General features: G+C 41.1%; 1 protein-coding gene across 5 annotated transcripts in view; it reads left to right on the forward strand.

Annotated features, from left to right (window-relative positions):
* The first annotated feature begins 277 nt into the window (after nucleotides 1–277).
* LOC129769306 (RNA-binding protein Musashi homolog Rbp6) overlaps nucleotides 278–27749 on the forward strand; it is a 1713766-nt gene continuing 1686294 nt past the window's right edge. For 3 of the 5 annotated variants that reach the window (XM_055771461.1, XM_055771462.1, XM_055771463.1), the window contains exon 1: nucleotides 280–2052. In XM_055771461.1, coding sequence (XP_055627436.1) covers nucleotides 1982–2052 — 71 coding nt within the window. In that variant the 5' untranslated portion in view covers nucleotides 280–1981. Of the gene's footprint in view, nucleotides 2053–27749 lie in introns of all 5 variants that reach the window. The other 2 variants (XM_055771465.1, XM_055771464.1) reach the window with 2 other exon arrangements.

Raw genomic sequence — 27749 nt, forward strand, 5'->3', positions numbered from 1 at the left:
AGCCGCGTTGCGCTGCTCTTATCGACACTATGCGCTGAGTGTCAGACACACGTGATCGCCAGCAGCACTTACCGCCCACCAACACCACCGCCTCCACCAATAACAAGTCATTTCACACGTTGAGATTATGTCGCTGTCGCTCGTGAGTATGTGACTGTGGGGTGCTCATCATCGTGCACTTGTTGGGAATTTTCGTGGGTACCCGTGAGCCGTGAGAGTGAGTGGCACCCTCAAGCCGATATTTGCCTGCATCGTTGAGTAGGAGCGCGGTCGAGCAGGACCAGTTAGTAGTAGCCGTAGCAGCCAGAAGCATCAGCCGCAGAAGCAGCAGCTAATAAATCTCAGTCTCATCAAACTCCTCGTCGGAATACACACAATCTAGAAACGCACCTTCGGAAGTCCACCGCCGGCCAAACCCACCAGAGTCTTGTAGTGCGTCTCAGTCTCGTTTTGGTGTTTGTTGAGAGTGTACTTACACGCGTGCCGTATCAACCCATCCACACGGGGTAGTAAGAAAAAACGCCGGAAGCTTCCGTTCCGTTCGGTGTTTATCGTGCGATTATCTTGTGCCGGAATCCTCCCGGTTTGTGCCGAAGTGACGCTAGTTTCCGCCGGGCCCGTGTTCCAGCAGTGTTCCAACATCCGCGCCCCCACCTAGCAGAGACCAGCGAATCAGCCGAATCAGTGGTCAGTTTCCGCGTGTCGACACACCAGCTTAGTTCTGTAGATTGCTAGTTTGCATCACGAAACCAAACATTTGACACTTTCAAAAAAAAAAAAACGAACCTCACACCCACACCCGCAAACACACTCGAACCACACACCTCTCCCGTATCAACCCGTGACCGCGTCGCGCGTCAAGATATTGAAGAGCTCGGCCGCGTTTTCCGCGTGCAAACCAGAAGATAACGAGTAATCCACTCCAGGTTTGGGCGTGAAAATAAGCGTGCATTCAAAGTTCGGTCGGTCGCTGGTATTTTTGGAAGCAGCAGTAGCAGCAGTATCGAGGGCAAGTGTGACCGCTTCCCTCCGCTGGAGAACTCCTCAGACCGAACGAAACGAAGAGTATAGATATTTCATCCAAGATCGAACACAGTGCGGCTAATTGAATCGACGGAAGTTCATTCGAAGTTGAACACTATCACTCCGAGCGCCAACATCTATAAATAAATATTCAAACAAGTTTAAATATACCCCTTTGGTAGTAAATTGGTAGTTTAAGGTTTTTCGACTTACCGAGTAGGCAATAAGCGACCACCAATCGTCATATATGATATAAAACGTTGTTTAGCCGTTGATTGTAGCGTTGTGTAGCATTGCGTGTTAGATCTCTCTTTCTATGTGTATCCTTGGAAAACGCCAAAAATCACCGATAAGAAAAGTAAACACCGTAGTTTGTTTTGTCGTCCGATCCTGTTGAAATCGATATAGATGGTTCTCTGTAGCATCCCAGTAACGTCAACGTATTAAGTGTTGTAGCATTAGTGGAGAAAAAAAACAACAATACACCAACAACAGTCCTAGTATTCCCTCCGAAGTTGCTGTTATCAGTTCTGAGCAAGAGTCATCACAACGTGTGTAGTCGATCAGCAGCGTGTCTGTGATTCAGCATCTAGTGCTAGAAGCAAGTTTAGCGAAGAGCCAAAAGCCAAGTTAAGAGTTAAGAGGTAGTGAGCGGAAAATTCAAATCCAAGTGTGATCTGTGATCTTTTATCAAATATATATTGTCAACGTCTCTAGAGCAGATTAGTCTTAGTGTCAGCGATTGCCAGTTGAGTTTTTGTGAAGCAGTAAATAATTGGAAAAAATTGTAGTGAAAAAAGCGCGTGAAATTTTGCATCAACAGCAACAACAGCAACATCAGCATCAGCAGTAGCGGCAGTGAAAACAAAGTTCAGCAAAGTTAGCTCGCATAGTCCGGCAGAAAATAAAAATCAGAAGCATTTACGCCCCGTTAGAACAGGCAATCAAGCTGTGGAAGATGGAGCACCAGAATCAGGATCTCGGAGCGCACCAGTCCGGCAACCAGGCGGAGGTGCCGAATGACCCAGGGTAAGCAGATTCGTGCTCGCACTTGCAGTAGATATTCATATGGGAAAAATAATTTAAGGGACTATAATCTTGTTGGGTGTTCTGGTTTACTTTTTTGGAGATGTCAATAAAAAATCCTTCTTGTGAACAAAAATAATTCTGCGAAATTTTCCTGTGACTCGTTATTTAGCGATTTTTTTTACTATATTTGTTTTCTTTCAATCAATAAAGTTTAGTCATTGTATCTAGCGTAAAAACTACCAAATATATGATAAAACATGTGGTCAATAATCATCAGAGTAAATATTGGGAGTGATGTGAACAGTGTAAACGTATGTGTCTTCCATCGAAATAGCATATCTATATTTATGTGAAATAATTCAGAATCATATTTTCATTGGTAACAATGTTCTGGGCTCGATACCGGATGCCTTGACAGGGGGACTCGAAACAGAAACTAAACTGAAAGCAATCCATTTTTCAGCAACTAAAGACAGAAAGCTTTCGTTGCCTTGATGTATCGCATTAAATAAACACCTTGTCACATTTGTTACCCAATACCAATGCCCCATAAACAAATCGTTCAATACATTGATTGATGCAAAATAATAACGTGAACAAGATGAATCTGAAAAATTAGCACATCGATAGGATCTCCAGTGAGTTCCGAGTTCCTCGATGAAAATGGCCACATCTGAAATTGAGCCCAAATTTATCGTCCAAAAATTCAATCACCATTAGCTCTCATTAATTTGTAAACAGTTGTACCATTTATCGTTCTAATAGAGTCTTTTGAGTACATGGATTGATGTCCCGATGATAGACGGATGACCAATCTTCACCTTTGTAACCAGCGGCGAATTAAGATTTTATAAGGGTTATGGTACTAGAAGAGTGGCTAAGATAAGCGTAAGCGATAAGCGATAAGCTGCATGTTTGATGTCAATGAATGTAAAGAAAACAATTTTAGAAGAAATCGTTCCCGAATTTTCAATTATCCTTATTTTTCATGCCACTAGTGCTACTTTCCAATAAATTCTGCAATATAAAAATCTTCAATAAATGTTTGATTCATAAAAATTGGTTACTTTTGCTCTAGAGCTGTATTGTGTTACATTTACACCAATGCCTCTAACAGTTATGCGGAGCATGTCACGATATGGTACGCTGGGCAATGGTTGTGATACTATGGCTTCATTGTTGCAGTGACTGCATAGCATATCCCATTCATCTGATAAGGATTACCAAAACATAATACTGTCCGATATTCGCATAACACATTTTCTACAACAGAGAAACGATTTCTCCAACTTCGAAGGAACACAGCACCATGGACGATTTTCATACATGGAAGTGAAAAAAAATATTTTCATCATTTTATCAACACTTCTGGTATTTTTCTACTGGTTATGATCGAAACAAATTGCCTAAGTTCATTGGTGACTATATTACGATCAAATTTTGATAGAGACGTTATATAAAAGAGAAAATTATACATGGATTTGTTCAGTGGCTGCCCTTCTATTTTCAATACGCTTTTGACCACCTCTAATGTATGGAACATTCATGTCAAGTTTGGTGAATATCGGTCAAGGTGTTCCCGAGATATGGTGGAATATTGCGGTCGTTTGTCTGCTCTCAGCTACCACAGCAAGGAAGTATACTAATTTTGTACTTTATGAAACAATATTTCTGTTCACACTTTTTCTAAAAAAAAAAGACGGGTGGGTAATGTCGGGGACATAACCGGAGTGACGTAGGACTATACAAAGGGGAAAGCTTTTTCTAAATATATATTTTAAATATATTGTTTTACCTTCTTCTTATACATGAATACCTACCTATCTACCTGAAATATGGATTAGTGTGCTGTTTACTCTTTACGAACATGTTGGGAGTTCTGAAAAAAACCTTTGGTGTTGTGTTTTTGCGTTTTTTTACAAACTTTCTCATTTTTTTCTCACTGTCTTATAGTTGATTCTTGATTTTTTTGTGAAGGCTTTGTCCTTATTAAATGTTTTTTTTTCCAAAATATATATTTTTATCAAGGCTCCTATGGCGTTAGCCTGACGGGGCCGGAGTTCAATATTTTAACAGTTTTTCTTATTATCTATGTTAGTAATATGTAACCGATTACTCGCGGTCGGCTCGAGGTTAATATTACAAGTGTTCTCGTAATTGGGATGTTGCTGTCTCCAATGCTCTGTACGTGTGCCCGACACGGGATATTTCCTATTGGGATGCAGCTGACCATTAATCAGCAACGCCCCCCTAGTATGTACCCCATATCTAGCGTGGTGCGTCTTCTCGACTCGAGGAATCCAGGATAGAATGGTCACTAGCCGGCGCAATCATCAGCTCGTGTAGAGTTGTCATGAGCGGTACAACCTTTGGCTCTTGTTGAATCATCAGTGGACTGCACAACCTTTGGCCCGTGTATCTGTAAAGAGTGTGTGTGTATGTATTGCCGCGACTAAGTAAAAGTTTATCGATCGGATAGGAGGGATATGAAACAGGGACACAACGAAGGAAACATCATTAAACGTTGACATCGGCGTTTCTGAGGAACAGGTATAGATGAAGCAGAAGATCAGGATCACGGCTACCTTAGATATCCCGGACGGGGATATCCGATTGTCTGCCTTGTGCTCTCAGTGCTCTAGAGACATGAGAGCGAGCAGTATGGAACCGGATACACGACCAGACAACATGCTCGATGTCGTGGTAGCCATCGCCACAATCACAAAGATTGTTTGCTGCGAGCCCAATGCGATAGAGGTGCGCGTTTATTATTATTATTATTATGTAATGTAATTATTATATTATTAATTATTATATAATGAAATATTAATAATAATTGATGTAATTCCGATCGAAAAGGGTTAATATACACTCGACAAAAAATTAGAGGAACAGAGTTTGAAGTCGGAAATTTCAAGTGATTTTTGACATGCTTTAACTTCGTGAAAAATAAACGCATATCGCTTATCATTTTGGGGCTACAACAAACGGCTGAACGTATCAATATGAAACGTTCACAGATGTTTAGGGAATACACTAGGCTGAAAATTGGCCTGCATACATTAGAACTTACTGCGATATTTGCAGAAATACAGAGGACTTTGTAAAACACTATAATAATATTGTTTTTGACACTTATTTGAATTCGATACAAAAAATTAAATAATTTTTTTTTCGTCAAAGTAACAAATTTATATTATTAGAATTTATTGAAGTTTTCAAAACTGCCTTTCGATTTGCGGTGCAATGGTGGTTTATTGAATTATTCATCATCAAAAACGAAGGGGTAATTTTCCATTCAAATTGAAATATCTCTGTATGGGAAGGTCCTACAGGAACTTTCTAGGAATCAAAAAAAAAACTGGTTGATAAGGTTAATTGGATTTGCTGTTGAGTTTATTATTTTTATTTAAATCGTTTATTTTTACAGGCTCAGTTACATAAGTTTAAAGGAGCCGAGCTCCTTACTGTATTGTTACTAGAATATATACATTTTTCCTTAATTCTAATATTAATAACGTAGAAAACCGATTACTCGCGGTCGACTCGAGTTTAGAAGGGTGACATATTTTCTTCAGGAAAAGGAGGGGATATGAAGATATGTTGACAATGTTCACACTCACACTCTCAATCACACTCATCACACTCAATTCTTAATCCTATCTTATATCTTATATGTATTTACATTTCATCTTATTCTTAAGGAGGGATCCGATCTCTCACAAAGGAAAAGGAAAAGGAAAAGGAGAAAATAAGGATATAAGGACAATCACACACGAAGATCGATAGCTTTAAGGAAAACATGTATTTGGGACATGTAATCAAGGTCTAACCGAGCCAACACGTCTCTCACCGGCACCATGGGCTGCCTTACTCGGGTCCGAAGGGTGTCTTCTAAATTCGATCTGGCGACAAGATACAGCTCGCACGACCAAACAACGTGCTCGATGTCGTGGTAACCTTGGCCACAAACACAAAGATTGTTGTCGGCAAGATTGATACGAAAGAGTAGCGCGTCCAACGAGCAGTGATTGGACATGAGTCGGGAGAAGGAGCGAATAAAGTCCCGACTCATGCTGTTGAGTTGGTTGACAAAAAAATTGTGTTAGTCCAGAAAATCTTTAAAAAAACAGAGAAAATTGATTTTTAATTTCTTCCCGGTATTGTTACCTATTACACCTATGCACACATCAAGATAAACATATGTACGTAAAATATTCTAATACCTGAGAGTTGTAGCTTCAAAATGATGCGCATTCCATCGATATGCGTTAGTTTTTTACGATGTTAAATCATGTCCAAAATGACTCAAAATTTCCGACTTTGCACTCTGTTCCCCTTTTTTTCATCGAGTGTATATAGATACAAACAGCGATTCTAAGACAAAAAATAGTTTTTTCAAAGTGCTTCAAATTTGCTCAAAATTATTGCAGTTATTGATCACCAGCCAAAAAAATAGACCCGTAGCCCAACAGGGGGACAAGAAAAAAGCAATATTTGCCTTCTTTTTCTATTCTCAAAGATTTTTAGCAGCAATTAAAAAATTTGAAAGATTATCAACTAAAGGGTGTGTCACATCAAATTGCATCACGGAAAAAACGCTGTAGAAATTCGCCCAGTAGACCGATCCTTTTGAAAATTTTAGACAGTAAAATAAAAACTATTAAACAACTTTTGGCATTTTCTTTTTATTCATACTTCGAGCCCAAGCCCGTATGCTCGCACCTTCCTCTTTACCCCGTCCATAAGGTTCTGTACAACGTCAGGTTGTAGTTTTTTTTGAACAGAAATCCATTTTCTCTTGAAGTCCGCCTCCGATTTGACAACTTTTGGGTTCTTCCGGAGGGTCTGCTTCATAATCGCCCAATATTTCTCTATTGGGCGAAGCTCCGGCGCGTTGGGCGGGTTCATTTCCTTTGGCACGAAGGTGACCCCGTTGGCTTCGTACCACTCCAACACGTCCTTTGAATAGTGGCACGAAGCGAGATCCGGCCAGAAGATGGTCAGGCCCTCGTGCTGCTTCATTAGTGGTAGTAAGCGCTTCTGTAGGCACTCCTTAAGGTAAACCTGCCCGTTTACCGTGCCGGTCATCACGAAGGGGGCGCTCCGCTTTCCGCAAGAGCAGATCGCTTGCCACACCATGTACTTTTTGGGAAACTTGGATAGTTTCTGCTTGCGAATCTCCTCCGGAACGCTGAATTTGTCCTCTGCGGAGGAGAACAACAGGCCCGGCAGCTGACGAAAGTCCGCTTTGTCGTAGGTTTCGTCGTCCATTACCAGGCAATGCGGCTTCGTCAGCATTTCGGTGTACAGCTTCCGGGCTCGCGTCTTCCCCACCATGTTTTGCCTTTCGTCGCGGTTAGGAGCCTTCTGAACCTTGTATGTACGTAGGCCCTCCCGCTGCTTGGTCCGCTGGACGAATGAACTTGACAAATTCAGCTTATTGGCGACATCCCGGACCGAACTTCTCGGATCACGTCTAAACTGCTTAACTACGCGCTTGTGATCTTTTTCACTGACGGAGCATCCATTTTTGCCGTTCTTCATCTTCCGGTCGATGGTTAGGTTCTCGAAGTATCGTTTTAGTACTCTGCTGACCGTGGATTGGGCGATTCCCAGCATATTACCGATGTCCCGATGTGACAACTCCGGATTCTCGAAATGAGTGCACAGGATTAATTCACGACGCTCTTTTTCGTTCGACGACATTTTTCCAAATTTACGAAAAATTGATAGTGAAGCATGGCCAACGTGATCTATACACTCTTATCTGATTATAAGCGAAAGCTGAAGATATAATTCTTAAAAATTAAATTTCTACAGCGTTTTTTCCGTGATGCAATTTGATGTGACACACCCTTTATATGTATGCCATTAGCGTATGGGGAAAGGTGAGAGGGTGCTGTCCATGAAGGAGGGGGGACTCGACTCTCAATCAAAGTCTGGTGAAATCAGCTAGTATTAAACTAAAAAAGATCAGCTCTTTTTATACGTTGATCGTGAAATATACAAAAATTGTCATGGATGACAAGTTAACTTAAAAAAGGATAAATAACATTATTGTCATGTTGAACTATTGGAAATATTTTTGATTGATTCTGCATATTTCATATACTGCCATTCTACGCATGTTACGTAAGTCCCATGTTACTTTTTGACGATTTTCACTTTTCTTCATAAAACGTTGTTTTTATCCATAATCTTACGGAAAAACACAAAAAAACATATAGTTTATTCCCAACTTAAAAAAAACCCTCAAGCTCAACTGTCCCATGTTGATATTCTATTCATTACTGTCCCACCATGTATTTTTTGTAGATCCATATCGAATAATTCGGTTCAAGTACAAGAATTTCATGTCACACTTTCAGCAGGTCTAATGCACTCTTTTCTGGTTTGGAAAAACAAACTAATTTTCAAACAAATACGAAAAAGTTAAACAGAACACGTGTACACCTTGTTAGCGAATGCCTAATAACAATGAGACTTATATTCTGCGAAGCTGTTGCAGATCACTCATTTCTTCATAAAACGATGTTTCTATGCATAATCTTTCGAAAAAACACAAAAATATTATTGTTTGTTCCCAGTATATCAAAAAACAACTTCAAGTTCAATTGTCCCATGTTGATATTCTAGGCATAACAGTCCCACCACGAATTTTTAAACCAGTAATCAAGCTTGATTGATTCAGTGAGGGGATCTCATCACATTTCATTAAACAATAGTATAGTGCTTATAAAAAAATCGGGTGTATTGCTAAATTGAAATGCTTATAGCTTTTGGTAGACAAATATGCGGCGAAACCTTGATTGCGTTTTTCTCAGTTGCTGATTTTGGAACATGGGTCAACTATGCATAGAACGGCAGTATAGGGATCAAAAATTTTCAAAACTTTCCAAATAGCTTCGTCGCAGTAATACTCTTCAGAATTTGTTAGTATATGCCTAAAACTTGAGAAAAACATGGACCCGACCCGGAAGCTCCTGGGAGTAAAAAGAAGAATATCAACAGAGTTAAAATTATGTTTTTTATTCTCCTATTCTTCTTTATCTTATGCTTTATCTTATTATTTTTTCCTATTAAGCCTCTTAACCACAAGTTTATTGGAAAGCCTAGTTAATAACGTTTATGAGAATATAATATACTTATAAGTTATTCCGAATTATTATGATCAAAAATTTTTTTTTTAATTCGCTTTTTTTTGTAATTTTTTAAACAACTTTTTCAAATGCATCATTATGGTAAAATATATATGTTTAGGAGTTACGTTGAAAAACATTTGTTGACATGTGGGTTAATACAAAACGTAGCGATATTAAGAAATAATTTTTCATCTTCATACAAACTCTTAACAAATTATTCGTGTTACCGGTTAAAACATTAGGAGTTTACTGAATCCCAACAACGCAAATACACCTCGTTGATTTAACCGGACGTTATGGGTACAACAATAATTATCTTGTTTACGTTATGTCTAGAATGTACCTGAAGTCGGGTATCTGCAACAAAATTTTCTCACGTTGTAGACCAGGGCTCTGCATAGTCATAGTCAACTGAGGATAGTTAGTTGACTATCTGACTGACTATACCCGTATTCAGTTAGTAATGACTTTTGGCTTCTTCACGCAGTCTCCCCGCCAAAGCGACTAAACAGCCAGTCGGGCGTTTAGTCGCTATCTCCCTCTACCGACTCGACTATATCATTTCATTCTTCCCAGTCAAATTGCCATCATCGCATTTTGAAGTGACTTCCCCCAAAACAAATGCGTTCCTCTCTTTCTCTCTCCCATGTACATGTGCATGCATCGATGTTTGAGTTCAACGTGGTTTGACATACGCTACAGGTAGATTCTTTTGTATTGTACACGAAAATTACTCACACGTATAGAATAGCGTGCAGTGTGTGTGAGCTATGTTGTACGCTATTTACTAATAATAATGCGAGGACCTTTATAGCATACTTGACAAATGTCTAAGTTCGTTGGTTTGAGTTCACGATGAGTAGACAATAAACCGTCCATTGATGGGGTAACTTCTTTTTTGCATCAGAAATCATGTTATCGTTCCTCTTTATATGGACGTAAAAATAAGATTGCATACACGGGTATAAATTTCGTTCCTAGGGGAGTTGAAATGTAGATTGAAGTCAGTTGAATGAAGAGACATATTTATATTGATTAGTCGAGTCAGTTAAAATAACCACTGACTGGACTAGTTCACCAGTCATCCTCGCTAGTCAACGCTAGTCAATTCATTTTCTAGTCAAGTCACTTTTTGTTGTGGGCGACTGCCGAAGCAGTTCTAGTCGAAGCGAAGCCACTGAGAGTAGAGTCGCTCTTCATTTTTCACCTTCGAAGATTTCGGGTCCTGGTTGTAGGCACAACATGCTAAACAGAAGTTGATTTTCAATTCTGAAAATAAATTAATCACAGAGCAGAAAGTGTATAGGTGGTGAGCATGTACAGATTTATCTGGAAAGATACAGATTATTCGATTTTTTCGAAAGTAGAAAAGATGGGTGCCGCGTTTTTGCTGACCGTCGACCAAAATCAGCGGCGCGTTGATGAACCAACAGCCGGTTTGGCGTTGTTGAAGCGTAATCAAGTGCAGAAAGGTACAAATTTTCTGGAGTGATACATTGATACACGTGCAGTTGGTAAGACAGGCACATGATGAGGCAAAGATTTGCTTCCGATGATTGGTTCCACAAGGCTACTGCAATGTTAACTCCCAGAAACTTTTCCAATTTAACAAGCATCAACATTGTATCGAAAGCGTTTTCAGGGTTTTACTATAAGGTTACACAAAATCTGGAGAACGAATTCCGTGAATTTTTATGTTTTGTTTTATGTTAACATTTCAGGAACATTTGTAAAAGAGGACGTCACGCGCTTTGTGTAGCAAACTATAATTGTGAAATTATGATTTTGTCATTATTTAGAAGAAATTATATACACATATAAATAGGTTAATGTTAATAAATTTTATAAACCCCACATTTGATGTGTTTTTTTTTTCATTAAAACAACTGTGTTCTCGATGTATAGAAAAGGCGCAAAACGATCGGTCGGATGGAAATGAAACGTTACGCGTGGTATGGCTTTTAGAATTCAACTAACTCTCTATTATATCATTAAGATTATATACGCATTAGAAATGATACATCTTCAAAATGTGAATACCATTGTTATCGAGCACTATTGTGCCACAATGGAAGGAAAATAGTAATTGTCCAACTGGCGTGGGTCACATCCTCATAAACATTATCATTATCAGTTATCTTCATTCATAGTATTTCTTTAAAATATACCCGAACTCAGAATTTTCTCCGCACTCGAATGATTAATGCTAGTAGCTTCCTACTACAACTTCATATTAAATTAATCTTCAAATCACAAATAGCGATCAAACGATTATTTTTTGTGTTATTGAACACAATAATCCTTCAGACAGATAAATGATTGTGACTCATTTCATTGAAAGATTAACTGAACAAACTGCCATTCACGGAAGAAACACTCATCTACAAACAACTGCATTATGATAACGCAGCGTTAAAATATACGATTACGAGTGGTCCCTTACGCTAGAACGTTTGATAAAAAATCTTCTTCATAGAGATAACCTCATCTGCATCGTCTCCGCTGGTGAGGTAGGTCGGAGATAAGATAAGTGAAGATCCAAAAAACCAACAGAAAGAAAACTCGTCGCAAACGTTCATAGTCCAAGGTTTAAGGTTTAAGGTTTAAGGTTTAAGGTTTAAGGTTAACAGTCTTCCTCACTAGTGTAGAACTGCGGTTTCCCATTTCGGCACCAATTTCCGTTCCATTCGAACGGGTTGTATTAAAAACATCCAACGCTCCGAACCGTGCTCGTCACATTTTACGTTTTCATGTTTTACGTAACAAACACGAGAGAGCGTGTTTGTGACGCGCAGTGCCGATCGCGGAGTGACGGCGGCACTCAGCGACGATCATGATGATCTGCGAGTGTGTCGTATTCTTACTGCCGCGGTTGCCGCCCTGAGCAGCAGCAGCTCAGGTGAGAGTGTGAGATTATTAATGAACCGAAGAAAAAAAAAATGAAGCTCACAAAAATTAGATGGGAGGAGAAAATGAGAAATCAAAATAAAGCCAACCAGCGTGCGCGAAGCCAACGCAAGCCGCGTCGCGACCTAATCGTGGCTTGGGGAATTAGTGATGATGACGGATACTGTTCGAGGGGAAGAATACAAACAATCAACGAGATAGCGCTCATTGTGATGCTGCAACGTAAATGGTGGTCGGTTATTAGCGTAGAATCGGTGCTATTGCTCCTCATTGCTGCCTCGGGATGCACAAATTACTGCGTTCAGAAGGTGAAAGAGTCGCCCACTCGATGCAGTCGCCTCATAAATTGCTATCAATGGAGCGATTTTTCTAAGATTCGCGCTTTAGTCTCAAGATGGTTAGGTGGCAAGGCGTGGAAAATACAAAACTTGCTGTTCTATGAATTAAGAGGCATCACTAGTGTGACCACCGAAATGGGATGATTTTTTTGGGATTTTGAAGAAATCTACTCGAATGAATAACATTTTGAGTTAAAAAGACGGGTGGGTAATGTCGGGGACATAACCGGAGTGACGTAGGACTATACAAAGGGGACAGCTTTTGTTAAATATATATTTTAAATATATTATTTTATTTTCTTCTCCTACGTGAATACCTACCTATCTACCTGAAAAATGGATTAGTTTACTGTTTACTCTTTATGAATATGTTGATGGTTCTGAAAAGAACCTTTGGTGTTGTGTTTTTGTTATCACTCGATATTTCCATCTTGTTCGGTTAAACCTTCCTGTTTAGCTATTGCGTTTGCCACTCGCCACAGCTTTCACAGTTGGAAAATTTCTTCCCATCCAGCTTGTGACATGTTGTTCAGTAAATTACATTTAATGCGACGTGCCGGAGAAACACTTTGCCACTCACTGAAACTAATTGTTGCCTTGATGAGCGCCGAACCGAAGCTGCTCTGTTCTTGATGCGGGTTTTCTGATTGTCGTGAGCAGCTTTGCAAGCCAACTCGAGCACTCCGACGGCCGAAACTCTATAATCGCTGTTAGGTATACTGGTGCTCCGGCACCAATCCGTTCGGTCTAGTTACCCTTGCGGAGCAATCAGTGAATGCGACCAACAGGGAACTGGAGACCTGCACGGTTCGAGTGAGACTTTGCCTTTCCCTTAACTTGTCCTCCTTTGTTACGTCCACGATACCGATGCCGTACCACCACACGGGTTTACGGTTTGAAAGAAAATAAGATATTTTTTTGGGGTCCGCGTGTTTTATACTTTAGCGGTACACACTCACAGGATAGAGAAAAATCGGCAGACTCAGCCAGAGGGGCGAGTCCAACGAGACGAACGAATGAGCGTTAAAAGGGAGCGATGGCAAAAAAATACATTCATTACGATTTGTTCGCTCGTTGGATTCACATGCAGGCTAAAAAGGGTCCTTTTCAGGATCACAAAATTATCTTCAATCTAAAGAGTTTATTGTTTTGTTATCACTCGATATCCCCATCTTGTTCGGTAAAAACCTTTATGTTTAGCGATTGCATTTGCCACTCGCCACAGCTTTCACAGTTGGTAAATTTCTTCCCATCCAGCTTGTGACATATTTTACAGTAAATTACATTCAATGGCACGTAGCATTACCACCACTCAGTATCGGATTGGAGGTAATTTTAACCTGTAATTGAACATTTGCGATGACAGTGGTACAGTGTCGACTTTCAATGTGGGGTCATGATTTGGACCCCGAACTCTATGTTTACAAAAATTTCCAACTAAATATGTCGCATTACATGTCCGTCCAATTAGCTAAATGTCGAGATAAGTGTAAATTACTGTACTTTCAATCTAGAAGCAATTTAAGAATTGGTGAAAATCAATAAGCTCAGAACAACTGCCAAATTCACATACTCATCATATCCTGGCAAACAAATTATGAAAAAATCAATTTGTGTTTTATTATTATTTTGGATATTGTTTTAGAAAGCATTGAACTGTATTTCCTAAACTCTTTTTTGGAAGGTTTAATGGCCCTGAAAAGCGCCTTGTTTTATGGAATGGTTCCAATTTAGAAAACTTAGTACTCGTGGTTTTGAAAAAAAACCATTTCGAACGCCCTCGATGCCGCCTTGTTCTGGATTTGCCACCAAAGCAGTTTGTATAAAGAACAAACTTTTTTCTTCTGCTACCTGATGCCGTTTTGCGATTGCGTTTGCCACTCGCCACTCGCAGCAACTGCCTGTTGTCTTGATGTCCACCGAACCGAATGTGTTCTGTTCCGAATGCGGGTTTTCTTATCGTCGCGAGCAGCTTTGCCAGCTAACTCGATCACTTCGGCGGCCGAAACTATATAACGCCGGCTAGGTGGACTGGTGCACTGGTACTAACGCGCTCGGCCTAGCTACCCTTGCGGGAAACTCCAGACCAACACGGTTCGAGCGGGATTTTGCCTTTCCCTTCACTTTTCCTCCTTTGCCATGTCCAGACATGGCTGCTTGGGTTGGTTTGTTGATGTGTTGTGATGCGAACTGATGTGGTGTACGGTTTGAATGAGAATGATCGTTACGGAAGGAAGGAAGGTATTGTATTATAGAGACTTTAAACTTTTGCAGTTCATTCGTCTCTAGCCTTGAGAAAGGCCCTTTGAAAACTCTACTCTACTCTATTACTCTACTACAGCGCTACCACCTCCGCCCTCTTGCCTTGAGAAAGGCACTCGATCCCTCGCCGTCCAGCTCGTCCAGCAACGATGTTGTCCAGTCGGTGTCCACACAAAGAATGATCGTTACGGCAGCGGAGCGGGGATTTTTAAGCTGACTGGCTGGCTCGAGAGTTACGCATGTGTGAGACTGCGACCAATGTTTCGTTCATTTTTTTTCTTTTTCCTTCCCAATCGTGCTTCATTCTATTTCGCTGCTGCTCTGGTTGCCCGTTTTGGTCGGTACGATTTGAGGAGCACAAAATGGACCAATCAAAAATGGGCACAGAGTGCATTTTGACAATGCTTGATATTTCACAATTATTCAATTATTTATCTCAAGAAAAATGAAATGTTATTCGTTATGATAGATGCGTAGATATATTTCCTATCAATTGATGCAAAAACCTTTGCGATCTATTGAGAAATGCTCGAGTTATAAGCGTTCCAAATCTTGCATTTTTTCCTACTTGTTCAGTGCCTAGATTTCCATTTCACCCCCTATATCTTGCAGTTAGACGTAGTCCTACGTCAAAATTGATGATTGTCAGGCTGCCAAAATTACATTTATTATTCGAGCGAAAAAAATTTAAATCGATCGGATGATTTGTCCACGAGTTTTGTAGCAAACTTGAAAAATAAAGTTTCGAGAAAAAAGTGTTCGAAGTTTTCATGGTCAAAAATCGAAAAATATCATAAATACTACTAATTTGCAATTCCAGGCCCGTTAAATGTACCTTTATCTTTCGAAGTAGCCTTTTGATGATGATCTGACACTCGCAGGTCCTTATTATTTCTGTTATCTGCAAAATTGCTTGCTTGCAAACTCTTGGTTCTTTGTCGCTCTATCGCGACTTTGTCGTCCCCTCGATCATCTATCTTCTCCCAGGTGTCCTTCGAGATCCATTCTTTCCTCTTGTTGCGCAGTTCAGCAAGGTTATTCTCGCTGGTAGCGATGAAGACGTTCTTGAGCGGTCCACTGGTCCTCGACCCTGTCACCAGCAGGAACATCCTCGGCTCGGGCCACAAGTTCATATACAAAAGATATTTTCATGTTAGGATCAGTGGGTGTTGTGACGAATGAGCTTTTCCTTTCTGCGCTGAATCCGCGCTACGCGTAGGCGGATTTGGTGGTCGGAAGTGATCTCGACACTGCGTTTATTTCGCACGTCAAGCATACTCCGTCTAAATTTATATAATTACTAGCAGATCCGGCAAACTTCGTCTCGCTCAAAATTTATTTTTTGCGTTTTCTTATTAAGCGCGCGTACTATAATATTCCTAGTACTTCTACCAAAACTCGTCATTATAAAATCAGATTATTTTCAGACACAATTCTCGTTCAAGATGAGATCTGTGAGATCTCCTCCACAGAATCATTGTCTAGTTTATTGGCCATGAGATACAAGGAATATCAGTACATTTAAACGGTAATTTTCTCAAGTAATAGTCAATTTAAAAAACTGCCAGAAAAATGAAGCTCATCAACCAGTGCGGGTGAAACCGGCACCCCATGGGGGTAACACCGGTACCCTATGGGGTAAGACCGTCATCTCAATTTCTTAATATATATATTTGGCAACAGATGAACCAGTTTGAATGTGACAGTCGGCAAATAGAAGGTATTCTAATTCTAAATGTCGCTGTCGAGTAGGTTCGAATCGCTCAACCGATTCCGGAGATATGGTCGGAACAAGTTCCGATGAACATGGAATATGGCGAAGAAATCACCAAACCACACCACAATTCAATTAAAAGTTTAATGGAATCTAGGACCACATTGAACACTTACCGGTGGTCAGTTTTTCTTCTTACTTGAATCAATATCCGTCATACGACGCTTTTAATCACACTAGGATTCGACTTGAAATCACAGAGAAGAATGAGTTGATGACTGTAGGTAAATTTTTTCAGGTTTTTGTGATTATGATGGCAATAAAACTAATTAAATTATGTTTAGTTGTAATTAGTTTATTATTTTCGTTAAGACCATACAGCCATTATTTTTCGTTTAATGATGAAGTTCATTTAATTTTATCGAACAGCTTAAATCCAACATTAAATTTACATCAGTAGGTCAAAAGTCGTGGAAGCACGTTTGATAGAAACTCCACTAACAATAGCCTCTTTTGCAAGGGTGAGGTTCTCCTGTGACCAACTCCCTTGATTCGTTTTTCTTTGGTAGCTGCGAAGCATCTGAAATTGATGGAAAATATGTCTTAGAAACCTTCAACCAAACGCAAACCAAGCCAGGATCCCGCACTGAAAGGGAACTTACCTCAATTCGAATCCCAGTGATTGCTAACAATCCAGGGGAAAAACTGTAGAGCAACGGAAAATAATTTGAAACCGCGTTCAACAATAAAAGCTTAAACTTCACTGACGGAAAATTACATACGGCTACATATCATCGGCACTCGCGTTTGTTTTGATTTATATTTTGACAATTGACGGATCACGGTGGGTTCGATGTGATTGAAAACGTCTAAAATAATAAATACTAACATGTAGAGTATTCAAAAACGTAGTTAATCAGAGTTTTCTAGTAAAACTCAGGGGGCGCCGGTCTTATCCTCAGTGGCGGGCTTACCCTCCCTTCCCCTATATAGATAGATAGAAGACGATATAGGAGTGCGTTTTATCACATTAAAATCCATTTCCCCTTTTAAACAAAGATCAATTTCGTTAGCGCAAACATCAAATGGACTAACAACACTTGTCACTCTGTAATTGTAGAACATATGGGAATAGATTTTTCCGAATATTCCTATTTTCCTTCAGAGTTTTCCGAAAATCTTCAATTGTGATGTTTGGTTGGAATATATTTGGTTGAAATATGTGTAATATTTTTATGGAACCCCTCTCCATTCCAGAGGAGGGAGGGGTGTCATACCATCATAGAAACATCTCGTAACCAAAAACCCTCACATCCCAATTTTGGCTCAATTTGCTTGATTATTTGTCGAGTTATACAGAAATTTGTGTTCCATTTGTATGGCCATCGTAAAAACATTTATTGCACCCTAAAACCTCAGATGCCAAATTTGGTTTCATTTGCTTGATTAATTCTTCGTCTTTTTCAAGTTTTCTACTCCCTAATACTTTACTTCTGTAAGGAAGGTACACTACATGTTAATGACAGCTTCAACGACTTGATTGAGGTTATCGAAACTAACTAGAAAACGCTCTACAGCAGGGATGACCAAACTTACCAGCTACCTGTTATTACCAAAACAGTAATTGTCCATTTCAGGGCAAAATTTTATGAAAAACGGCTGCTCTATAGGGTGAATAGCGTAGTTTTTTCTCTCACTGAGAGAATTGCTCTCTGGGCTCCCTAGAAGCGGGTTGCTCGTTTCTTTTCGCTCGGGTGCTATCAGTTTGAACTAGAGATGGGCAAAACAGTTCACTTTGATGAACGGTTCAGTCACAAACCGTTCATCTAAGTGAATCAGTTCTTTTGAACCGTTCATTCGCTCTTTCGTCCAGCGGTATTAAGAACAACATGAAATGTTAGCTGGAACCCAATATCAATAGACAGCTATTCATTGATATCGTTGGATTGGATAGTTTACGTTTGAGATTTATATTTTTGTAATTTAGTGGGGAAAGATAAGGTGCTTCTTCTTCAAAAGTCGCAAACTGTATGTGAAAATATGTTTATCGGCCGACAAAAGCATATGTAATAATTTAATGCGAACAAAATACAGTGTCGGACAAAACAATAAGACCAACGCTCATCAAATCATATAAAGCTGCGATACTCATAATAGAATCAATAAAATCAATGGTTTTAATCGTGGGAAACTTGTTTATGATGATCATAAAAGAAACAATACAGTTTAAAAGTGTTTAGAACGTTGTAAAAAAAATTGCCCTTCTATCAAACAAAAGGATAAACAAAAATAAGCGACAAAAAATAGGACCAACTATCACTTTCTTTGGCAAAGTGTTCTTTTTGACCCCAATCGTTAGTATTTGGTGGTATAACCATTGTGCCGGATAACTTCACGTACTCTCCGCGGCATAGACTCAACAAGGCTTCGACATGTGGTGACAGGAATAGCGTACCATGCTTCCTGGATTTTGGCCCACAGTTCTTCCTTATTCTTCGATTTCGCAGGACTGATGGATTTCTTTACGATCTGCCATAGGTTCTCGATTGGATTGAGATCAGGTGACTGTGCCGGCCACGGCATGACGTCAATTTTGTTATTTGCAAACCATTTTTGACCGATCGGGCAGTATGCTTTGGGTCATTATCTTGCATGAACTGCCACTTCAGGGGCATTTCCCATTCCGTAGTGGCAGCATTACAGTTCTCAATATCTCAGCATAGAGGCACTGATCCATTATCGATTTTATCCAGAAAATTGGACCAACCCCGTACCACGAAAAACATCCCCAGACCATAATATTTCCTCCCCCATGTTTGAATGTTTTTATTGTGTACTGAGGCTTGAAACCAGAGTCCTTAGGACGGCGAACCCAGCGTTTTCCGTCGGATCCAATCAAATTCACTTTTGTATCATTCCGCCATTTCTTACCATTCTCGGGTCCAATCCAGTCTAGATGTTCTTTGGCGAATTTCAGTCGAACTTGGAGATGCTTACGTGTGAGCATAGGAACTTTTCTTTGACTCCTACCGACGAGCTGCTTCTCAACAAGCCGTCTTTGAATTGTTCTGGAACTCACTGGCAAGCTCAGTTCATCCCTGATCTTCGACGCTGCCTTGAACGGGTCAATGTTTGACAACCGTTTGATATGACTATCATCCTTATTTGTGGTTTTCCGGGGACGTCCAGTTGCAATACGAGGTTTTGGGTCGCGAAGAGCATTGAGAACAAATGTTTTTGATCTGCCAAGAAAGGCTGTAATCCCTCGTTGAGTTTTACCTTGCTTGGACATTTGTCTGATTACTGCTCGCTGAGTTTCCGTGCATTGATAGCTCCGGCCCATTTTGTTTCAAATTATATCTGGAATTTAAGATCAAGCACACGTTTTTGACTGTTAACATCACTAATTTTATTAAAACACTTCGAAAAAGGACTTACTTTAGGAATAAAATCGCCAAATCCGGTAGAATTCAAGATTGGTCTTATTTTTTTGTCGCGCGGTTATTGATGCTTGCGCAGCTTTCGTCGCGTCGTAATCGAAATGATTGTTTCCGGTGGCTTGAAGTGTGTGTAACATTTTGTCATAGTGGTACACGTGCTCGCCACTAGGTGTCGCATGAACATAATTCAAATTGACGGTTAAAAGGCTTGATTGAAGTTTTCGTTAGACTGTGGTCTTATTGTTTTGTCCGTCACTGTATATGCAATTTTTATATATTTTCCGTTTGGACAACACACAGGTCCATGTAATCAATCAATCAATCAATCAATCAATCATACAAACAATCACGATAACACGTACACGCAATAGACCAAACAATGGATTAAAAGCAACCAAAAAACTTTTTCCTCAACTTGCCCTCACTATAAGATTTTATGTTTACCTAATTCATGAATCGCCCCAGCTTCCCCCAGTTTTTTTTCTGATAATCAGGAAGTATATGAATATTACGCGGAATTGAAAGAATACATGAAATTAAAAATATATAGCTTTGCCTTTAAAACTACGAAAATCTAATTTAATGTCTAACCCAAAATTGAGTATACATTAACAAAATAAACTCTGCGTACATGCATTTTGCTCATAAATGACAATATTGTATTATCTGTATCTATCTGTATTATCTAACAAGCGTTCTCGTCCGTTCTCAAACAGTTCGTTCCCAAACAGTTCACTCTTAATCAGTTCTTTCCCATACAGTTCACACGCAAACAGTTCGTTCACAAACAGTTCACTCTCAATAAGTTCGCTCTCAAACAGTTCACTCGCAAACCGTTCTCTAGTTTGAACAAAGATGGCGTCGAAACAACAAGCACTCCGCTTGATGGCGCTTTGTTCTTCGAAACGCGTGAAAATCAAAGAAAAAGGTTTACAGACTTACCACTTTCGGGACGAAAATGTGCCGGTGAGCACTGTTTATCGGATCCTGGCATCCTGGAACGTCGTGCTGAAGACTGGTAGTAGCCGTCCGGCGAAAATCATGACGAAAAAGAAGACGGAATCTCTGGAAAATCTGTTCGATAATAAAGACGGTACGAGTCTGCGTGACACTGGGCGAAAATTTCGCTGCTCCCGTTCCTACATCCACCGAACCCTCAATCAGGGGGGCATCATCTGTCGGAAGAAGACTAGGTTCCCTGAGAGCACGGACGAGCAGATAGAGACCGTGAAATCTCAGTGCCGGTGGATGACGAAGAAATTTCCGCTGTCAAAGTCTCACATTCCCGGAAATGTCCGGTACTATACCAGCGACAAGGCGGAGTACAAATACAAGCATAAGTTTGAAAAGAAAGTTATGCTGTATATTGCAATATCCGATAAAAGGGATTTCAAAGTCCTGGTTCAACAAGCCGGGCGAACTTGCCATCAACCAGAAGGTGTACCAGGAGAAGTGCCTGGAGAACATTCTGGTTCCGTTCTTCCCATTACGCCATGAAGACGTTGGTATACCTCGAGGAAAAACAGATTAGTAGTTATGTTGAAAAACATTTGAAGATATGTGGGTTTAAACTCCTAAACATAATATTTTTACCATAATGATAAATTTGGAAAAGTTGTTAAAAACTATAAGTAAATTAAAAAATTTCATGAACATGACGGCATAACACGACGAACATATTAAAAGAGACTATTTACTATAAAAAAAGACAATACATTAGATTTTTTTTTCGAATATCTCGTGAAGGGCTGCATTTGAAGGAGATTGATAAAGAGCCCTTTTGTTTTAAATCATATCAGGATTCACAATTTGTGGCTAAAAGTCATTGTTAACATACAAAAATTCGAAGTTTCGAAAATTCATAAATATTTCATGTACCACAAAGTTCGTCAAAAATAGTTGTATCATCTAATTTTTAATTTTTTTAAAATTTCTACCTGACTTCTATTTTATATGAAAAAATAAAAAAAAAATAAAAAAATGTGCAGCTTGGGAACAATGTCAAAATAGCGACAGTCAAAAACGTTTATATTTTGTGGCATATATTTATTATATATCTCTCCCGGGGAAGGCCTCCCGGGTCATGAAGGCCTTGCCAACCCGCTGTCTCCCGGGCAAAGGAGATACACCCAGAAAATGGAGCTACGTTCACGAAGAGTAATTAGAATGCGATCACCCGAGGAGGGTCCCCGAACTGGAGCTGGTCCTGGAACGGGCGTAAGAGCGAGCGGCCAGCGGCTGGAGGGCGATGTGCAAGAGCGGGCCACCAGCCGGGTTCAACCGGAAGAGCTACCGCCACACGGAAACAGCAGCCATCGACATCACCCAAGAAACGCTGCGCCTACGAGACGTGTTGCGACTGCCAGACGACAGTCGTCCACACTTGTGGGTACCACTAGGCGCCGGATCATGTGGACACACGAAATGAATGAATTCGTGATCCGCGCCTATTACATCTGCACTGCTTTGGAGACGGACATGAGCGGTCGCCCTCGAATACTAACAATGTTCGAGGAAGCGTATCCAGAGTTCGTCGGGAGGCTTGATCAGAACGCGATGAACGCGAGGCGTAGAGCGATAGTACGCAACAACATGCTCTCCCAAACGCAAATCGACGAGATCAAGCAGCAGGTGCAGAGAGAAATAAGCTCCAGGAATAACAGAGCAAGCGATGTGTCGAGACGAAGTTCAGTACGGCTGAGCAATTCATTCGCGAGTGGGGCACGCGAATCAGCACCAGTGGAGGCCACAGTACTACAACCCCCTGAGCCGGAAGACCCACAGCCAGATCAACAACTACTACGCGATCTGGTCTTCCACTACGACGAGGCGATCTCACAGTTCCGCGACACAGACCCATTGTCGCGCCCCAGGATCCCGAAGTTGCAGCATTCCCGCAGGCTGACAAGTGCAGTAAAGCTCATGAACGAGCACGTTCTTCCGCTGCACTTGGTTGATGCTGAGAACATGGAGGAGCTGCAACTGAAAGTTTACTGTGCTGCTGTGGCGACCGCCAAAAGTTTAGGATACCGTATTAGGCCAAGAGGCGGACTGCTCCAACATCTCCGTGAAAGGCGTGAGCCTCCATGGCGAAGGAGATTGGAGCAACGGATCCTAAACAAGCGCGCCGCAATTGGAAGACTGATGGCGTACAAAAGAGGCAACAGATCGGCGAAATTATGTCGCCAAGTTGCTGTGATCGTGCGGCCTACTGAACTTCGCCAGCTGGGAGCTCACCAGCTGACGGAAAAACTCGACACACTGGTACAGCAATTGAGCGTCCTAACTAAACGGCTGAAACGTTACTCTGACTCTGCAAAGCGCCAGGAACAAAATCGGATGTTCAGAGATAACGAAAAAGCGTTCTACGACCACATTAGCGACGAGAAGCCCGACTACCGCGAAGGTTTGCCAGATATTAGCGATGTGACGAACTTCTGGGCTGGTATTTGGGAGACCCCAGTACAACATCGCGACGGGCAAATGTGGTTAAGACGGGAGGAGGAGAGTTGTGGTGAAATTGGAGAGATGCCAGCTATCATCGTCGAAGAGAACGATGTCCGCGAAGCCTCGCGGTACCTGAGGAACTGGGCAGCACCGGGCCCCGATGGTGTTCAGAACTTCTGGCACAAGAAGCTGACCGTCGCACATCAAAAGATAGCTGAGTGCTTCAACAAGGTGCTACGTGACCCACACAACCTCCCTGAATTCGCCACCCGTGGCGTCACATTCCTCCTCCCGAAAGACAGCAACACATTGAACCCATCAAAGTACAGGCCGATAACGTGCCTATCGAGTCTGTACAAGATATTAAGCAGCATCATAACCGCCAAAGTTTCTGCCCACTGCGAACAACACCATATCATCGCAGAAGAGCAGAAAGGATGCAGGAAAAATACGCATGGCTGCAAAGACCAGGCCATCATCGACGCAGCCATAGTCGGCCAGGCGGTATATAACCAGCGGAACCTAAGTATGGCCTACATCGATTACAGGAAGGCTTATGACTCCATACCTCACTCGTTTCTCGTCCGGGTATTGGAGCTATACAAGATTGATCCCGTCGTCGTTAGGTTCCTGCAGCATGCGATGAGGCAGTGGAGCACGTCTCTGCACCTCAGTGATGGGGAAAATGTGTTGCAGTCTAGAACGCTGCAGATAAAGAGGGGGATATTCCAAGGCGACTCTTTCAGCCCGCTTTGGTTTTGTCTGGCACTGAACCCCCTCAGTAGGACGCTCAATAGAAACGGTCATGGCTATAAAATAAGGTATGGCGACGGCGCCCACGAAGAAGTGACCCATACCTTTTACATGGATGATCTCAAGGTCTACGCTGATTCACGTCAGCGTCTAGGTGTAGCTATCCGGGTTGTCGAAGACATAAGCAGGGACATCTGCATGGAGTTCGGCCTCGACAAGTGCCGCTGTGTCCATCTGCTGAAAGGGCAGCTTACCGAATCCGGAGGTTACGAGGTCTATGACGGCGAGTTCATAAGAGACATGGTTCGTGGCGAATCCTATAAATATCTTGGATTCCGACAGCTCACCGGGATTCGCCACTCCGACATCAAGACGGAGCTGCGAGACAAGTTCTTGAGTCGAGTGAACTGTGTCCTGAGGACTTTCCTCAACGCGGGGAACAAGGTACGCGCGATCAACACATTCGCGGTTCCCCTACTGACCTTCAGTTTTGGTGTAGTCAAATGGAGCAAAACTAACCTAGAGGACCTTGAGAGGAGGATGAGGAAAGCAATCAAAGAGGCCGGAATGCACCATCCTCAATCGGCACTGGAGAGAGTTTCACTACCACGCAAAGAAGGGGGACTTGGAATCGTCGACATTTCTGTACTGTGTGTTGCCCAGGTACGACAACTGCGCGAGTACTTCGCAGAACGCGCCAACCAAAACGCGCTATACCGGGCTGTCTGCGCCGCCGACAGAGGATACAGCGCTCTGCACTTGGCGCAAGCGGAGTACCAACTCAACTGCAATCTGCAGACAGTGGAGGAGAAGATTGCAGCTTGGAAGCAGAAGGCAGTGCATGGTGCCCACCCCCATCAACTGGACCGGTCACACGTCGACAAGGCCGCATCTAATCTGTGGCTAACGCGTGGTGAACTCTCTTCAGTAGTAGAAGCCGACATGATAGCCATCCAGGACAGGATAATGCCGACGAGAAACTGCAGGCGGTACGTCTGGCATCAAGACGTTGATGATATTTGCCGGATGTGCCATCAACCAGGTGAAAACATAGAGCACATTATGGGAGGCTGTCCCGTTTTGGCCAACGCAGCCTACACCGAGCGCCACAACAACGTGGCCCGTATTGTTCATCGACAACTGGCGCTCCAATGTGCTGTACTGGAAGACAACGTACCAAACTACCGGTACCTGCCTGCACCTGTCCTGGAAAATGACCGTTTCAAGCTGTACTGGGATCGCACTGTTCTGACCGACCTCTCGATCCACCACAACCGCCCAGATATAATGGTTTACGACAAGAGCGACCGCAAAGTCACCATCATCGATGTCGCTATTCCACTGAACCAGAATCTGGAGGAGACCCACGGTCGCAAAATCTGCAAGTACCGACCATTGGCCGTGGAGCTCAAGGAACTGTGGGGGCTAAGGGAGGTCCCAAGAATTGTTCCAGTCGTTCTCTCTGGAACTGGAATTATCCCGAAGACACTTCTGGAAGCGCTAAAGGTGTTGAACATCGAGAAGGAATTGGCCGGCATCCAAAAGTCGGTCATCCTTAGCACCTGCGCGATTGTCCGACAATTCCTCGGTCAGGACTAAAACAGCACGAGCATGCAGATACGTGCATTCCGCAGAGCCTAGTCCCCCTTTGGCATTCAGAAGCCCGGGGGCAGGTGAAAATTCTGGCTAGGTTCGCCTAGTTAAGAAGTGAGATAAGTCTGCAAAAAATATATTTAAATAAAAAAAAATAAAAAAATATATATATTATAAAAAATAAAAAAATATATATTACCTATTTAGATATTTTGCCGTTATAGTTGCACAGTTGTCCCATGTTCCAAAATCAGCAACTGAGAAAAACGCAATCAATGTTTTCTTTGTCTACCAAAAGCTTTAAGCATTTCAATTTAGCAATACACCGGGTTTTTATAAGCACTATACTATTGTTTATTGAAATGTGATGAGATCCCCTCACTGAATCAATCAAGCTTGATTACGGGTTTAAAAATTTATGGTAAGACTGTTATGCCTAGAATATCAACATGGGACAATTGAACTTGAAGTTGTTTTTTTTATGTACAGTTATACCTCGATATAAGGCAACTTTATTTTTTTTTACGTTATATCGAAGTAAAAAAAAATTTTTTTTGATTGCTGCGAAGCTGATTATGATTACTCAAAAATACGCAAAAACTAATTTTCTATCACCCAGCAGTATTAATAAACATTTCTTATGCCCATTTGAGATAATGTTTGTAGACAAACATGATCAGTTTTAAGTAGAGGAAGAAGTTTGAAAAACTGTTTCAACGAAGTGGCAAACGAAAATAATAGTAAGCATCGTATTCAGGAAAAAAAATTCCTAAAAAAATATATATTGCTAACGAAATCGACGAAATGTGAAAACATTTGACGGGCTCAAAATGAAAGGGGTGTAAGAGACATCATCGATTTCTCGACATCGACTCTCTCTTTTGGTCATAACTTAGCTGTAAACACATTCTCAGCTGTATTTGTCAATGTGGAAGATAGGCCAGAACCTCATCTATCGGATTCTATAGCAAACATAAATTCGAACGTTTCTGCAGTTGAATTATTATCTAAAGAAAAAGTTGATGAAGAGAAATCGATCAAGTCAATTACACCCCTTTCGTTCTGAGCTCCTCATTTAGAATCGATCGCAATCACGCTCCTTACATGTGATGTTCATTAAAATATAAGCAGTCTATCGAGGGCAAGTATTGCTAGAGCTCCTTGCAGTAGTATTACAACGAAAACTGTTCTTTGAAGACATGGTATACGAAGCATAGCGTAATTGGTTGTCATCGTCAACTTCTGAAAATGTATTATTTATTCATCATAATTGAGTACTTTCCATAAATTAATGTTATGATAATTAATTTAATTTTTAAAAAATCTGGCATTTCAGTAATCAAACCTTATTTTTAGTTATGGATAAATTATTTCACTATGCTATGCTAGCTAATGAGCTATTTTGTTATGATTTATGTTGTGTTGATTTTTTCCAATATCCGGAATCCGGGGGGAGCAAATGTTGGCCGGATAGACCGGATATCCGTTTCAACTCTAGTATCAATATTTATTTTATGATTTCTATGTTTGATTTTTTTTTTGACGTGGTACTACGTCTAACCGGAGTATATGGGGGGTAAAATGAAAACCTAAACACAGAACATGCAGGAAAAAATGAAAGATTCCGAATGCTTATAACTCGAACATTTCTTACTGGATCGGAAAGATGTTAGCATCAATTGATTGGGAATATTTCTACGCTTCTATCGCAGTTAATAAAATATTATTTGTCATTAGATAAACAATTGAATAACTGTAAAATGTTAAGCGTCATCTAAACGTTCTAATTGCCTCGATTTGATTGGCCCCATTTACGGTTTCCCCAACACAGCCATCATAACCTAGCAGCCTTGGGGAAATCAGCACTGCAAATACAGGAAAGTATGGGGACTTTTGTTCTCACCGACATGTGTTCTCTAACACAGACTTCAAAACCAAGCAGCGTTGGAGAAATCGGCATTGCAAACACATAAAAGTCGGATGTATTTTTGTCCCGACTGAAATGTGTTTCCCTAACACATACTTTAAATCCAAGGAGAGTTGGGAAATTGGCATTGCAAAATCATGCAAGTCGGGGGCATTTTCATTCCGACTGAAA

Source organism: Toxorhynchites rutilus, chromosome 2 (assembly GCF_029784135.1).
Source record: "Toxorhynchites rutilus septentrionalis strain SRP chromosome 2, ASM2978413v1, whole genome shotgun sequence".
In the NCBI taxonomy this organism is placed as follows: domain Eukaryota; kingdom Metazoa; phylum Arthropoda; class Insecta; order Diptera; family Culicidae; genus Toxorhynchites; species Toxorhynchites rutilus.